The 17,544-nt window shown below is 42.2% G+C and overlaps 1 protein-coding gene across 3 annotated transcripts in view; it reads right to left on the reverse strand.

Moving 5' to 3' along the window:
* Positions 1–15,889, reverse strand: part of TBPL2 (TATA-box binding protein like 2) — a 28,007-nt gene extending 12,118 nt beyond the window's left edge. The window contains exons 1-2 of one of the 3 annotated variants that reach the window (XM_070733072.1): positions 15,820–15,889; positions 11,970–12,373 (exon numbers count right to left, since the gene is read on the reverse strand). In XM_070733072.1, the coding sequence (XP_070589173.1) occupies positions 11,970–12,346 (377 nt within the window). In that variant the 5' untranslated portion in view covers positions 12,347–12,373; positions 15,820–15,889. Of the gene's footprint in view, positions 1–11,969; positions 12,374–15,601 lie in introns of all 3 variants that reach the window. The other 2 variants (XM_070733063.1, XM_070733082.1) reach the window with 2 other exon arrangements.
* Positions 15,890–17,544: the final 1,655 nt, after the last annotated feature.

The raw sequence follows: 17,544 nt of genomic DNA on the forward strand, positions 1-17,544 counted from the left end.
TTTTTTTAAAAAAAGATTTAATTGGATTTGTATGCCGCCCCTCGCCGGTGACTCGGGGCGGCTCACAGCACATACAAAAACCAGAAAAACAATAATAAGCCCTTCATGGCACCGGACCAGATTATCTCAGGGACCGCCTTCTGCTGCACAAATCCCAGCGACCAGTTAGGTCCCACAGAGTGGGTCTTCTCCAGGTCCCGTCAACTAAACAATGTCGCTTGGCGGGACCCAGGGGAAGAGCCTTCTCTGTGGCGGCCCCGGCTCTCTGGAACCAACTCCCCCCAGAGATTAGAATTGGCCCCACCCTCCTTGCCTTTCATAAGCTGCTTAAAACCCACCTCTGCTGCCAGGCATGGGGGAATTGAGATACTCTTTCCCCCTACGCCTATACAATTTTATGCATGGTATATCTGTATGTATGTTTGGTTTTTATAATAATGGGTTTTTAACTGTTTTTAGTATTGGATTATTATTATATGCTGTTTTATTACTGTTGTTAGCCGCCCCGAGTCTGCGGAGAGGGGCGGCATACAAATCCAATAAATAAATAAATAAATAAGTAAGTAAGTAAGTAAGTAAGTAAGTAAGTAAGTAAATAAATAAATAAATAAAATAAATAAAATAAAATAAAATAAAATAAAATAAGCAATCCAATTAATAATACATTTAAAACAATTCTTTAAAAAAAATTCTAATTTAAAAAGCTATCATAACCATTCATTCGACAATCATACCTTCTGGAAAGGTTTCCAGAAAGCCGCGGACTGGTATCAATCCATGAACCAGGACTCCTGATCTAGAGATTATCAACTCTGATAATTTAGGGCTGATTCTTACAGCATTTTCCTGCTTGTGTCTAAGTGTAGCACAAACATTTCTGTCCTGGAAAAACCCTTTTTTCTAATGACCAAACTGGCACCAGCAAGAGTGGAAGCAAATTTCTTGCTTATATGTTTTTTTCTGCCAACGCAAAGATTTGTAGATAACAATGGGGCTAGAGTTCTATAGCTATAGCATATATTTTGCCATGTTAGGCTTTTCTTAGTAGTTTTGCTAATATGCTATCAAGGTAAAAATCCATATACTGCTTAATCTTTTCAAGACGTCTGCTGAATCTAGAAATACAGTGGTACCTCTACTTAAGAACTTAATTCGTTCTGTGACCAGGTTTTTAAGTAGAAAAGTTTGTAAGTAGAAGCAATTTTTCCCATAGGAATCAATGTAAAAACAAATAATGCGTGCAAACCCATTAGGAAAGAAATAAAAGCTTGGAATTTGGGTGGGAGGAGGAGGAGGAGGAAGATGAGACGCACCCAGATGCCAGGTGTGTGGGAGGCAATGTGAGGGAGTCACCACAGCAAAGTGGTTTATTCCCTCTCCAAGCACCCAGAGAAAGGAAAACACTCTGTTCGCTCTGGGCTGCCCAGAGTGAAGGGAGAATTTCTTTTCTCTGGGCACTGGCAGAGGTTTATTCCCACTCCAAGCGCCCAGAGAAAGGAAAATGCTTCATTTGCTCTGGACTGCCAAAGCCTCATTAAGCGCCACTGAAAGGCTCCTCTGACAGCTCAGAAAAGCCCGAGATGGCCGGGATTAAAGGGGGAAAGGCAGGAAACTGGCCGGGCCTTTGTACTGCTCTCAAATTTCCTGAAAAAAATTTCTGGGCTCGGGTTCTTAAATAGAAAATGGTTCTTAAGAAGAGACAAAACAATCTTGAACACCCTGTTCTTATCTAGAAAAGTTCTTAAGTCGAGGCGTTCTTAAATAGAGATACCACTGTATGATTAACAGTGTCTGGTCCCCAACAGAATTGTTGATAATCATAACCCCAAAAATTCACACAACGGAACTGTCTTTTTGCATTCTGATAGCTCTCTTTGTTGTATCTTGAAATGGCTACCTTGTATTTCCTGTAGATAGTTTGTTCCGTCTTCCAGCGCTGTCTGAGCTAAAGCAGGAAGTCACTCCTGATTGGCTCAGACGCGGCTGGCTCTTGCTTTGGCGGGAGCCGCAAATGTATAAAAGAAGCGGTTTCTCCAAGCAGAGTCAGTCGGTACCAGCTGAATTGTCACTTGCCTTGCTGAGCTGTCACTTGTTCTCTGAGCTGAATAAAAGTACCGATTTGTTTGAACCCTGTCTCTGGGTCTACTTCACTGGCGACGACGGACGGAAGAAACCTCGCGTGCAACATGAGCAACGTCCAGATCGGCCGGGCTCCAGAATTCTTCGACCCCGAAAAAACGTCCTGGGACGAATACCTGGCTACCTTCGAGATCTTCCTCGAGGCAGCAGGAATACAGGACGCCGACGCCGATCGCAGACGGGCTATTTTCTTAAATTACTGCGGCCCAGAAATCCGTGGCCTTGCCCAGACTCTCACCGACCCGCAGCCAGCAAGAACCGTCGCTTGTGACGTCCTACAAGCCAAGCTAGCGAGCCACTTCAAGCCGACCAAACCAGCCATGGTTTTTCGGCATCAGTTCTCCATGATGGCTCAGAAGGAAACAGAATCAATCAACCAGTTTACAACGCGACTTCGGACGGTACTTGCACAATGCAAGTTTAAAGACCCGGAAGCTCGCCTCACCGATGCCTTGGTTTTCGGCATGAGAAGCGCCACGGTGAGAAACAAACTCCTCACCGAAGACGAACCGACTCTACAAACCGTGATTAAACTAGCGCAAACCGCAGAAGCCGCCGACGCAGCGGCTAAAGAATTAAAAGAACACGGAAGGCGAGAACTCATCGCCAAGATTGACTCCGCGTCTCCCCGCGCCGAGGGATCAGACGACCTCAGCCAACCAGCTCACAACGTGGACAACTGCTTCCTGGTACAAGACCAGCCAAGACACCACAGAGCTACTCACCCCCCAGCCCCCTGCGCCGGCTGCCGAGGGAACCACCAGCGCCATCGATGCCCTTTCCGGGACGCCACATGCCACCGCTGCAACCGTCGAGGCCACATCGCCATCGCATGCAGAGCATCGACACCAGAGGAAACATTCTCCACACCGCGCCACCAACGGCCACAAAACCAAACACCCCAGCTGCGAGAAAACCGACCGTTCCGCTATTCGGGTCAAAGAAACTACTCAGCCGCTAACCGCGACTACTCAAAAGGTAACACTCAATTTTCCGTGAATAACACGGCAACCAAAAAAGGGGGCAAAATTGTTATCTCGCTGTTACTTAACAACCAACCATGCTCGATGGAGCTTGATACAGGGTCTAAGTATACCATTATGCCATGGGAGAAGTTCAAACTGTACATGCCTAACCTGTCTAAATCTGATCTAAGGCAAACCTCTTTAGTAATCAGAGATTTTCAAGGGGGGGTAATCTCGGTCCTGGGAACAGCAAATGTACCTATTGTATTCAAGAATGTCAAATGTACCCTACCCATGCTCATTGTCACTGGGGCTAAGCACTCTCTCCTGGGTTTGGCTTGGATGGAACCTTTGGGGATTGAAATTTCTGGTGTTTGTACTGTAAACTGTGATAATATGCCTAACTTCGTGCAAGAGTTCCCTGAAGTGTTCAGCCCCACCTTGGGATCGTATAAGGGGCCTCCTATATCATTTTCTATTGACCCCAAGGTCCCACCAGTCCGGCTCAAACCTCGCAGGGTACCCCTCCCGCTTCTCCCCAAGCTAGACCTGCAGCTAGATAAACTTATAAGCCAAGGTATTTTGGTCCCTGTGGAACAAGGGCCATGGGAAACGCCCATAGTTACGCCTCTAAAGCCAGATGGTTCTTTAAGGGTTTGCGCTGACTATAAATCCACCCTTAATAAGGCTCTCCAACATCACCCCTACCCTATCCCGGTGGTACAACAACTCCTACACTCCCTGGGGGAAGGGAAAAGGTTTGCAAAAATCGACCTCGCGCAGGCTTACCAGCAGCTTCCGGTCGATGAACAAACAGCAAACGCACAAACGATTGTAACACACAGGGGAGCTTTCAAATGCACAAGGTTACAGTTGGGGTAAGCATAGCCCCAGGGATATTCCAGAGTATTATGGAACGCCTATTGTCAGGGGTAAATGGGGCCATCCCATATTTTGATGACATCTTAATTGCAGGGGAAAACCAAGAACAAGTAAACAAAAGAATAAGGGAAGTACTTAAGAGATTACAGGATAAAGGCTTAAGGATCAAGCCTGACAAATGTGTCTGGGGATCCAACAGTATAGAATTCCTGGGATATAAAGTGGACAAAGAAGGTATCCACCCCACAACAGAGAAACTGAGGGCCATTAGGGAAGCCCCAGAGCCACAAGATAAGAATGAACTGCAGGCATTTTTAGGCCTCCTTAATTTTTATTCCGTTTTTTTGAAGCAGAAGGCAACAGTAGCAGAGCCTCTACATCGTTTACTCCAGAAGGAAACCCCTTGGACCTGGGGGAAAACTGAACGTGAAGCCTTTTTCCAAATTAAGCTATTATTAACTTCTAAAAGTGTGGTAGTCCAATACAGTACTTCACTACCCATTAGGCTCACGTGCGACGCTTCACCGTACGGCGTAGGAGGAGTCCTAGCTCACGTTCTGCCTAATAATACAGAGGCCCCAATCGCATTCTTTTCCAGAACCATGACCAGCACAGAGAGGAATTATAGCCAGTTAGATAAAGAGGCTCTAGCTTTAGTGGCAGGGGTGAAGAAATTTCACAATTACATTTTTGGAAGAAGTTTTGAATTGGTTACAGACCACAAGCCCTTACTAGGCCTGCTAGCCCCCAACAAGCCCACTCCGCCATTTATGTCTCCAAGACTGATCAGGTGGGCTCTTTTCCTCTCAGGGTACCAGTATGAACTCACCCACAAGGGGGGGAAGGAAATCAATCATGCAGATGGCCTCAGTAGGTGCCCCATAACAGACTTAGTGGAGGACCCTGCTCCTTCCACAGATGTATTAATGATAGAGCTCGAGGATAACCCACTAACCACGGCCAAAGAGGTAGCTGCACACACGCAGCAAGATCAAATCCTTAAACAAGTGGTCAACTGTGTACTTAAGGGATGGCAAAATGACTCTGTGAAACCTGAATTGTGTGATTTCAAAACCAAAAGACTTGAGTTATCATATGTAAAGGGTTGCCTGCTGTGGGGAGATAGAGTGATCATCCCCAAAAGCCTAAGGGTAAAGGTACTCAAAATGTTACATGTGGGCCATCCTGGGATTGTCAGGATGAAGAGCCTAGCAAGAGGGCATTTATGGTGGCCAGGTTTAGATGCTGATATTGGAAACTGGGTATCAAAGTGTGACCCATGCCAAGAATCACGGCCCAATCCCCCCAAAACAACTCCAGCAGAGTGGGAGCAGCCTGCTGGGCCTTGGTCAAGAATCCACATTGACTTTGCTGGTCCAGTGGGATCCCAGTATTTCCTAATAGTGGTTGATGCGTTCTCCAAATGGGTGGAAATAATAACTATGAACAACATAACCACAAGTGCCACCATCAAGGTATTGAGTAGACTGTTTGCCACCCATGGTTGCCCGGATATCTTAGTATCTGACAATGGGCCACAGCTAACAGCCAGGCAATTTGAATTGTTCCTAGACGGCCTAGGGGTCAGGCATGCCCTCATCTCGCCTTACTCGTCATGGGCTAATGGCTTGGCAGAACGTTATGTTCGTGTGGCAAAGGAGGCATTGCGCAGGTCAGGCCCTGGGGATGTACAACAAAACTTGGACCAATTCTTGCTCACCCAACACATCACCCCTAACTCTCACACACATGTAAGCCCTGCAGAGTTATTAATGGGAAGAAAGTTAAGGTCACCACTAGATAGGTTGAACCCAAGATTCTGTGTTAATAATCAAATGTTTGTAAAACCTGAAAGAGAAATGTACTTGGGACAAAATGTATATGTAAAAATTTTTGATGGAGGTGTAAACTGGATGAAGGGAATTGTTGTTAAACAAAATGCACCAAAGACTTATATGGTAAAACTAGGGGATGGTCGACTGTGGAAACGACACATCGACCACATTCGGAAACGAACAGAAAATCCTTTGCCACAAACCGCTGACATGGACTCTCCCCCTTCAACAGACTTTAACACATTGCCCGAATTAAGAGACACGCAAAGGAACTTATCGGGCCAGGGAGAGCCATCCAGCGACGCCGAGCCATCCTCCTCCTCCGAGGTCCTCGTTGGGCCCGCCAGGCCAAGTCCATGGCACCGGGAGAACAACGGCGAGCCATCCTCCACAGTCGGTGTCGAAGGAGAAATTGAACTGCGCAGGTCAGAGCGAGCTCCACGGAGACCCCACCGATTGGACGACTTTGTCACATGGCTATCGTGATGGATGTGTCCAACTATGAGGGGAGGGGTGTTGTATCTTGAAATGGCTACCTTGTATTTCCTGTAGATAGTTTGTTCCGTCTTCCAGCGCTGTCTGAGCTAAAGCAGGAAGTTGCTCCTGATTGGCTCAGACGCGGCTGGCTCTTGCTTTGGCGGGAGCCGCAAATGTATAAAAGAAGCGGTTTCTCCAAGCAGAGTCAGTCGGTACTAGCTGAATTGTCACTTGCCTTGCTGAGCTGTCACTTGTTCTCTGAGCTGAATAAAAGTACCGATTTGTTTGAACCCTGTCTCTGGGTCTACTTCACTCTTTAATATTTTTTTTTAAAGTTCTGTTTCATTACAAGAAAAAAAGAATCAAAGGATAAATTAGGGAAAAAAATGGAAAGAATTTTGACATGTTTTATTGAGTGGTTCAGTGGAGGGTTTCTAGCAGTTCAGTCCAGCTCAGGCGAACTGGTAGTGGTGGCAGTGGGCAGCTTCACCCACCCACCTGGATATCATCACAGAAGCGTCACACACACACACACTCCCGTTCCTGAACTGGTAGCAAAGGTAAATGAAACCCACCACTGGAGTGGTTCCCATCTTAATCTTTCCCTCCATCTTTTTTCCCTTCTTACTTTGTAATTATTCAGGATTCTGGATGGCTGGATTGAGAGCTGCTTGTTTTGATACTGAGTCATCTTTATCAGAAGGGAAGGAGTGTGGACACCTTCATTAGGTCATTATTTAAATAGGCCAACTGGTGAGCAAGATCTGCCTTCTCTCCACCCTGCAATTACCAAGGGTATGTCAAAACAACTAAAAACATGGAGAAACAGCCTTAAAGATAAAGGATGTGCAGCTGAACCATGCTGTGGGGAAAAAAATCAAGAGGCCAAAAGATTTGATAGACACTTGATGTCTGCTTGAAGAGGAGGGTAAGAAAAGGACAGTGGTAAGGAACAGCCCAGGATTCTTTGGATTAAAAAATAGGCACTAGAAACATAGGTAGTTTGAAAAACTCAAAAGATAAATGACTACAAAAGACACTTTTGTTTTGTGTAGGTCTGTTACCTTGTCTGTCTGGAAAACTGTTCTTTTTTAAAATCAAATGTTGGACATGATCATGTGTTATTATAACTGTCTCAAAAATATTGTATGGTTTTACAGTTGTTGGTAATTTTTGCATGCAAAGCTGCTTAATAAATTTCCATAACTTATAAAAAGTCCCTTGTTGTCTTTTGAAGATGATTGGTTTCCATCAGATTCAGATAATTTAACAGCAATAGATAATTTGATGCCCTCAGCCTGTGAGAGTAATCAAATGGGAAAAAAAATCTTTAACCCAATATGTCCATTACAGAAATATGAATCTTGTTCTCATTTTTCAAAATGGGTTTACTCAAAGCAAACAAATGTTCTCAGTTCCAAGTGTTTTGTTGCCTCTATAAATAGATGCAGATTGTCATATTTGCTTTGTGGATGTGTTCCACTAACAATATTTTTAGAGGTTTTCCAGTTTGGCAAATCCCACCCCTCACCCACCCAATTAGGTAATATCTTCAGTGTGAGTCAGTGTAGGGTTTACTGCATGTGTATAAATATATTATAGCTTGCCCTGCTATTTTTTGTGGGATACTTTGTTTTCTGCCTATCTAATATTGACGCCTGCTTATCTGAGCGCTGGCTGATTGAGGAAATGTTGTCCCTAGGAAGCAAAAAGACAAGAACACATCCCCTTCAGCAATCACCATTACTTACCGGTAGTTGGGTAATGAAACCAATGCAAGCAATAAAATAAAATAAATCAATCTCAAACAGTATCAAGAACTTCATAGAATCAACTGACCACTAGTTCACTTCTCCTTCTTTGCAAATGTATTTGCCACAGCTTCTGGCCCATTTTACTATCTTAGTAAGATGGGGAGGCTATGCTTCTTGGTTGCTGTGAAATGGCTCAAGATTTACTTCTTTGATTGCTAAAATATTGTACAATCTCTTTAACCACCAGAACATAATAAACATAGTAAAAAAATCCATCAAGTGCTTAACTGCAATTGGTAGGCCAAAATATGCGCGCTAAGCCAATAAAATGCCCAACTCAGACCTTGTGATAGTGGCACAACTATGGCATGATACACCCAACAACTTGCTACCTATGAAGAGTCTTGTGAATTCTGATGATGATATTTCCTTCCTTTTAGTCAAATCTGGCTCTTCAAGACCATGTCCTCTTCCAGAATTAATTTTTCTCCATTTCCCAATCTAGTTTACAGCACAAGGTTCACCAGATGCTGCCACTGAGCTAATAAATAGCATAGCAGGCCATATTCTACTACTTTCATTTGAAAGTGAACTAGGAAAAACCTAGAAATGTTTTCTAAGCATCTCTCAGTGAATCTGACATCCCACATTACTCTAAATCATAATCTAATTTAAATTAGACAGCATTTGGCTCATTCTATACAGTATATTATATTTAAAGAGAAGCATTGCTTAGTCACAATATGTGAATAATCATCAAAAGCGACTTTTAATAAAATGAACTGCAAATTGATGGGAGGGGGATGATGGGAATGCAGGTTTCTCTATGATTTGTATTAGGTTTTAAAATCCACTCCCATCTACTCATCCAATTATTAATATGGCTCTAATCCTGCTTTATACTTGGATTTTCTTGTCACTTCAAATTTAGTCTTGATGAAGATGATGATGATCAGTGGCTGGTTCCTCTTACCTTTTCCTACTGGGGTGCTGCCTGTGCATGGTGAGGTTTCGTGCGCCTATACACATGTTCCCACCACAATTTTACTTCTGCTCATGTGCAGAGGGACGGTTTTCCTTCTGCACATGCTCAGAGAGCCAAAAATCACCCAAAATTAGGAAATAGATGGAGGCATGCACGGATCAGCAAAGACAGACCGGAACTGTTGAACCAAAATTGCACAGTCGATGGGCCATTACCAGAGTGGCACACTGGAGCGCACCAGTACACTGATAATGATGATGTCTGTCCATTGTGTTCAAAGAGGACCTTGACATCTAACAGGTTGCGGGCAGTACAGGAATTGGGGGGGGCTGTCAAGACTTGCGGGTGAATTGGATTAAAGTGAGGCAGAGGTGCTCATAGTCAGCTTCACACACTCTTCAATTCCATCTTGCTCCAATAGTCTTGATTATATGCTGAAAAGCTATCACACTCAGGTGGTGTTACCAATGTGAGTCCTCGGAGAGGGGCGGCATAAAATCCAATTAATAAATATGATAGAAAATGCATTGTACTTAAATATAGAGGCTATACAGTGGTACCTCTACTTAAGAATGCCTCTACTTAATAATTTTTTTTACCTCTTCTTAAGAACCATTTTCTACTTAAGAACCTGAGCCCGGAAAAATTTCCCATGAAATTTGAGAGCAGCATGAAGGCCCGGCCAGTTTCCTGCCATTCCCCCTTTAATCCCAGCCATCTCGGGCTTTTCTGGGCTGCCAGAGGAGACTTTCGGTGGCGCTTAGGGAGGCTTTGGCAGCCTGGAGTGAAGCATTTTCCTTCCTCTGGGTGCTTGGGGAGGGAATAAACCTCTGCAAGTGCCCAGAGAAAAGAAACTCTCCCTTCGCTCTGGGCAGCGATTGTCCTCCTCCTCCTCTTCTTCCTCCTCCTCCCAACCAAATTCCAAGCTTTTATTTCTTTCCTAATGTGTTTGCACGCATTATTTGCTTTTACATTGATTCCCATGGGAAAAATTGCTTCCATTTACAAACTTTTCTACTTAAGAACCTGGTCACGGAATGAATTAAGTTCTTAAGTAGAGGTACCACTGTATTTATATTTGGACATGAGATTACCAGCAGTGAAGGCCTGCTACCGGAATGGTAACGTGCTCATTGGTTATGACCTATAAAGCCCTTCATGGCACCGGGCCAGGTTATCTCCGGGACCGCCTTCTGCCGCACGAATCCCAGCGACCAATTAGGTCCCACAGAGTTGGCCTTCTCCAGATCCCGTCGACTAAACAATGTCATTTGGCGGGACCCAGGGGAAGAGCCTTCTCTGTGGTGGCCCCGGCCCTCTAGAACCAACTCCCCCCAGAGATTAGAATAGCCCCCACCCTTCTTGCCTTTCGTAAGCTTCTTAAAACCCACCTCTGTCATCAGGCATGGGGGAACTGAGATATTATTTCCCCCTAGGCTTCTACAATTTATGTATGGTATGTTTGTATGTATGATTGGTTTTTAAATTAAGGGTTTTTAGCTGTTTTAGTATTGGATTGTCGTATGTTGTTTTTATCACTGTTGTTAGCCGCCCTGAGTCTACGGAGAGGGGGGGCATACAAATCCAATAAAACTAAACTAAACTAAACTAAACTAAACTAAACTAAACTAAACTAAACTAAACTAAACTAAACTAAACTAAACTAAACTAAACTAAAAACTAAACTAAACTAAACTAAACTAAACTAAACTAAACTAAACTAAACTCTATTCCGGTAGTGATTTTGTGGATGTGTGTGCAGCTGTGCGCCCCTGATGCATGCATGCGCACCCCCAGGTGAGATTTTGCTTCTGTGCATGTGCAGCAAGTAAAATCTCATGAGAAGATGCTCACGCGAGTGAGATTTCAGTGATTTTTGCTGATTTTTTTGCTTCTGCGCACATGCTGAAGCAAAAATATTGGCGAAAATTGCCGAAATCTTGCTCATGTTAGCATCTTCACATAAGATTTTGCTGCTGCACATGTGCAGAAGCAAAATCTCATGTCAACTGGTGCACGCATGCCCTCGACATTGGAGGTAGCCCCGAAGACAGCAGGCCTTCCCTGATTGCCAGGGAATATCAGAGTTATATGCTAGACTGGGAAGCATAGTCATCCTGGAAAATGTTAATAATAATAATTTATAATAATTTATTAGATTTGTATGCCACCCCTCTCCAAGGACTCGGGGCGGCTCACAACAATAATAAAATAAAATAAACACTGGTACAAATCTAATATTAGCCGCCCCAAGTCTATGGAGAGGGGCGGCATACAAATCTAAATAATAATAATAATAATAATAATAATAATAATAATAATAATAATAATAATAATAATAATAATAATAAAAACCCTGAAGTTAAAATCCCTTAATATTAAAAAACAATCGATACTACGCAATCATACCATTCTCATGTGCTATAATCAGCAAAGGGAGGGGGGAAATCAGTCCCCCCATGCCTGGGGACATAAGTGGGTCTTTAACATCTTGCAGAAGATGTAGAAGGTGGGGGAAATTCGAATCTCCAGGGGAGTAGATTCCAGAGGGTTGGGGCTGCCACAGAGAAGGCTCTTCCCCTGGGTCCTGCCAGACAGCATTGTTTAGTCGACGGGACCCGGAGAAGGCCAACTCTGTGGGACCTAATCGGCCAGTGGGACTCGTGCGGCAGAAGGTGGTCCCGGAGATATTCTGGTAATGGCAAGTCACTTTGGTACTGTTACCTAGGAAACTTGACAAATCCATCTTTGCCTTTTTCTTCACGCCATATGCCTGACTTAATCATAGCTTACTCAATTATTCAATATTCTAAGACTGAATATTCCACCAAGCCATTAACTATTCCCACTAATTGAGTATTGATTTACAAGCCGGACTAAAATGTGGCAGCTGCCAATGTGCCAAATCAACTAGCTTTTGAGTAAAACTTACTGTAGCTGTGGGACAATGCCAGAAGCTTCTGCATTAGAGGTCACAGGAGTCATGAGAGATATGGAGGCCATGGAGGGACGCATCTCAGAAAAACCAGGCAATGGCTGAGTTGCATTTTCATCCCTCTGTTGGGACCCCCCACTGTCCTCCGAGAAGTTACCACTGTCTTCTGTTCCCAGCTGAGGGCCTTGATATTCTTCTAGCGTGTTGTTATTGTCGTTGCTGCCATGTGTGCCATCTTGTCCAAAGTCATCTGGCAAGAAGCTGAGATCTACTGGAGAGAAGTCTTTTTCTTGCTCAGGTGAAGGGGTAAACAATGTGCCCGGAATGGGAGAAAGAGGCAAATCTGATTCAAAGGGACTCATGGGAGAATACATTTGAGGGCTGTTTGATGGAAGAGCATCCTTCAAAGATAGAGGAGCAGAAAACATTTCAGGCATTTGTACTTTATGGATACGCAAAGTCCTACACAGTACCAATTCCTTTAAAACACCATGATTTCCTTACATTGATGGCATGGTATTTAATGACTTGGCTTCAATTGTTGTACAAAAACAAGATGTTGGTTTTTTTTTAAGTGCACTAGTCAAACTCAAAGTCGGGCTTGCAAACCACAAGCCAAAACTCAGTGAACTACTTCAGGTTTTGGGTATGTGGAGAAATTTTACCAATACAGTGATACCTCGTCTTACAAACCCCTTGTCATACGGACTTTTCAAGATACGAACCCGGGGTTTAAGATTTTTTTGCCTCTTCTTCCGAACTATTTTCACCTTACAAACCTGCCGCCGCCGCCGCTGAGATGCCCCGCCTCCAGACTTCCATTGCCAGCCGAACTCCCGTTTTTGTGGTGGTGGGATTTCCCTGAGGCTCCCCTCCATGGGAAAACCCACCTCTGGATTTTGCAATGCTGCAGGGGAATCCCAGCAGGGGAATCCCACCAGCGTGAAAACGGGCATTTCAGCTGGCAACGGAAGTCCGGAGCTGGGGTTTCCCAGCGAGGGAAGCCTCAGCGAAATTGCAGTATTGCAAATGCTGCAATTTCGCTGAGGCTTCCCTCGCTGGGAAACCCCACCTCTGGACTTCCGTTGCCAGCGAAGCGTCCATTTTTGCGATGCTGGGACTCCCCTGCTGGGATTCCCCTGCAGCATCGCAAAAACGTGGAAGTCTAGAGGTGGGGTTTCCCATGGAGGGGAGCCTCAGGAGAATCCCAGCAGCGCAAAAACGGGTGCTTCGGCTGGCAAAAGGGGTGAATTTTGGACTTGCATGCATTAATCGCTTTCCATTGATTCCTATGGGAAACATTGTTTCATCTTACAAACTTTTCACCTTACGAACTTCGTCCTGGAACCAATTAAGTTCGTAAGACAAGGTATCACTATATATATAACAGCAAATTATTTTCATTTTTTAAATTATAAGACTAATAAACAGATTTATGCCTTTACTCAGGATGGAAAAGGCATTGTTTTTAAAATGAATCAGGATGCTCCTGGATCTAGAATTTTAGAAGATATTGTTTTTCTCCCTTGAATAATCTCACTACAATATTATAATTCTAAACACATTTATTAGGAAGCAAATTCCATGAATCTCCTAATTTTTATATCTAACCAAATGGGTTGAGCAAACTAAGTTATTTATTTGTTCCATGAACTCAGAAGAGATCAGTGTTATTCTTAGATACCCTGCTTGAGAAATTTCTTATTTATTCTTACTAGTGATGAGTGACAACCTTAGGCTGTGATTAAAAAAAAATCAGAATACTACTTTTTCTAATACTTCTTAAAAGGCATAAGATGTGAGTTGCTACTTAATTAATCAGTTATAGGGTCTGGTTATGCATCTGATGAAATGAAGATAGAAGTAGTCATTCTCTAAATCTGATCAAGGGGACAGCAGCTCATGAAATTGCATGTCTTTTAATAAAAAAGTGTTAGAAAAATTACTACCAAACCCTTTCTCATTCCTTACCACCAAAGACCAACACAACTCCCCATTTCCTCATAGCTTTGCTGGCTGAGGAACTCTGGGAGTTGAAGTCCACAAGTCTTAAAGTTACTAACGTTGTTCTACTACAATAAATAAGATAAAACCTAGTAAAATAAATAAGATAAAGCAGGCACATCGTCCTCCTTACAGGTTGCCTGCTAATACAGGTAATCCTAGGCTTACAACCACAATTGATTCCAAAATGTCTGTTGTTAAGTGAGTTTTGCCTCATTTTATGACTTTTTCTTGCTAGAGTTAAGTGAATCACTGCCATTGATAGCTTAATAACCTGGTTGTTAAATTAACCTGGTTTCCCCATTGACTTTGTTTGCCAAAAGGTTACAAAGGGTGATCCAATGACTCTGGGACACAGCAAAAGTCATAAATATGAATCAATGTCCAAACATTTGAATTTTAATCACACGATCATGGGGATGCAGCAAATATAATTATGAAAAATGGTCAGAAGCCACATTTTTCAGTGCCATTGTAACAGTCGCTAAATGAACCAAGTCAAAGATTTCCTGTACAATAGGCTGAGAATTTCACATAAATAAGATACTTCCTAAATTTATTCAAGCATGATATTCATACCTTTAGGGAACAAGAAACTAACAAGTATTACCAATCAAAGTTAATGGTTTGTTTTAGGCAAACTGAATTCTTTGTTATTTGGTTTTATATATACCATTTTTATTGGTTTTATGTACCAATTTTGGTATTATTTGCAGGATAACTGCAAGGACATGCATGTGTACAGTTAATGTATAACTCTGGAATTTTATAGCTATAGAAAAATATGCCATTATCTCCAAACTGACATTAGAGAAGGTTTTAAGTTAATACAGCAAAGTTATACATATTGGTAATTGATTTTTATGGCTTCACAGAACATACTAATCTAATAATATACATAGAAACATAGAAACATAGAAGTCTGACGGCAGAAAAAGACTTCATGGTCCATCTAGTCTGCCCTTATACTATTTTCTGTATTTTATCTTAGGATGGATATATGTTTATCCCAGGCATGTTTAAATTCAGTTACTGTGGATTTATCTACCACGTCTGCTGGAAGTTTGTTCCAAGGATCTACTACTCTTTCAGTAAAATAATATTTTCTCATGTTGCTTTTGATCTTTCCCCCAACTAACTTCAGATTGTGTCCCCTTTTTCTTGTGTTCACTTTCCTATTAAAAACACTTCCCTCCTGGACCTTATTTAACCCTTTAACATCTTTAAATGTTTCGATCATGTCCCCCCTTTCCCTTCTGTCCTCCAGACTATACAGATTGAGTTCATTAAGTCTTTCCTGATACGTTTTATGCTTAAGACCTTCCACCATTCTTGTAGCCCGTCTTTGGACCCGTTCAATTTTGTCAATATCTTTTTGTAGATGAGGTCTCCAGAACTGAACACAGTATTCCAAATGTGGTCTCACCAGCGCTCTATATAAGGGGATCACAATCTCCCTCTTCCTGCTTGTTATACCTCTAGCTATGCAGCCAAGCATCCTACTTGCTTTCCCTACCGCCTTACATTTTAAGATTACAACAACAAAATGTAATCAAGCAGTTTCCCATTCACAAGCACAAAAAGATACATTAGAGTCATTTTTATAATAACCTAAACAACATTACCAGGCTTGAACACTCATCTAGGTAGCTTTCCAATGAGAATTCCTCATCCATGGATGCCTTCTAATAGTACTGAGTAAATTAACAAGGGTTTTAATCCTGCTGTTTCTTGTTCAGTCACCCAGTTAAAACTCTTTCAGAGTAGAGAGAAATTGCTATTTCTAAAAGAACGTCAACTGCAGCCTTTATCTTTCTACCTTAAAGCCTTAAAGCCTGAATACCTCCAAGCAGCTGAATGAAGTCTGGGACCTCTTTATCTGAGAAAAGAATTACGTGCTCTCTCATTAAAATTGGGACATTAGAATCACCTGTGTGCTACTTCAGTAAGTCTTGTGGAATCTTCAAGAAAGTAGGTAATATTTCATTGGCCAAGAGTTGCATTTAATGTTGTTAATATCTACCTGTGTACAATAGGTAGTAGCAAGAATTTAGTGGCTATTTCTTTGCTTTATTGATAATTAATATGATACTCTAGGGTAGATATCATGTTTTTGGGTCCTTTTTCCATCTCAAAAATAGTAATTTCAGTTTCTCACAACTCTGATCAATAGTGGTTTATGTGGGCTACAAGAAAGGAGTCGTTTGTAGGCCTCCATACAGCCCTAAGGGCTCAAGTTGCCAAGTCCTTGAATGAGCAAAGTCATTAATTCTGTAGGATTTTCCCAGAAAAAAATGGATATATTTGTCCAACAGGTTGTCTATAATTAACTGAATCAAGATTTTGAGTATGTATAATACAATGTTGCTTCTAGTAACTACACAACACATTGAGGTAGATTTTAGAAACATAGAAACATAGAAACATAGAAGTCTGATGGCAGAAAAAGACCTCATGGTCCATCTAGTCTGCCCTTATACTATTTTCTGTATTTTATCTTAGGATGGATATATGTTTATCCCAGGCATGTTTAAATTCAGTTACTGTGGATTTATCTACCACGTCTGCTGGAAGTTTGTTCCAAGGATCTACTACTCTTTCAGTAAAATAATATTTTCTCATGTTGCTTTTGATCTTTCCCCCAACTATTAGTTGGCAATTTGTGGGTCAGTACCTGTGAAATAGGTCAGTACCTATTATTTAGTTGGCAATTTGTGGGTCAGTACCTGTGAAAACACAAGCCATGAGCATTGATCCATGCAAATGTGATTTCCAGTGTTTCCCAACCTTGGCAACTTGGAGATATTTGGACTTCAACTCCCAGAATTCGCTGGTTGGGGGATTCTGGGAGTTGAAGTCCAAATATCTCCAAGTTGCCAAGGTTGGGAAACACTGATTTAGACCATGTAAAACCTGTCAGGAAAACCTTAAACTGGGCTTTCCAGGAACACAAACTTGGGGAGGTACAGACAGGCTTTAAGATGGTGTGAAGAACCTTTTAGCTACATTGTTATAACAAATCTACTTTTCCCAATGTTTCACGGTCTTTTCATTGTTAATTCGTGTCCCTTTGGGGTTTGGATACCTACAATACTGAACAAAATTCATACCGGCCATGGTAGATTTGCAGATGTTTTGTATAAGTGGGGCAAAATAATCATTACCAAATTGAGTGGGGGGCAAAAAAAACAAACAACCCAACATATAGTGACAGTGTGCCAAGATAGAGTCTATAATGGAGACTTTGCTGGTTTCCTGGCTGTGGACAAATGCAGCAAAAAATGAGATCTGTAATCTAGACATGTTTATAATATTCCACATTCTGTATTTCACATTTCTATCTGTTTTTGTTGAATGTGATGTGAATGTGCTATTTATTTATTTATTAAATTTGTATGCTGCCCCTCTCCGTAGACTCGGGGCGGCTCACAGCAGTGATAGAAACAACGTACAAAACAAATCTAATAATATGAAGTTAAAAACCCACAATTTTAAAAAAATGCACACAATACACCATACATAAATTATATAGGCCTGGGGAAGATATTTCAATTCCCCCATGCCTGAT

Source organism: Erythrolamprus reginae, chromosome 1 (genome assembly GCF_031021105.1).
Source record: "Erythrolamprus reginae isolate rEryReg1 chromosome 1, rEryReg1.hap1, whole genome shotgun sequence".
Classification (NCBI taxonomy): Eukaryota; Metazoa; Chordata; class Lepidosauria; order Squamata; family Dipsadidae; genus Erythrolamprus; species Erythrolamprus reginae.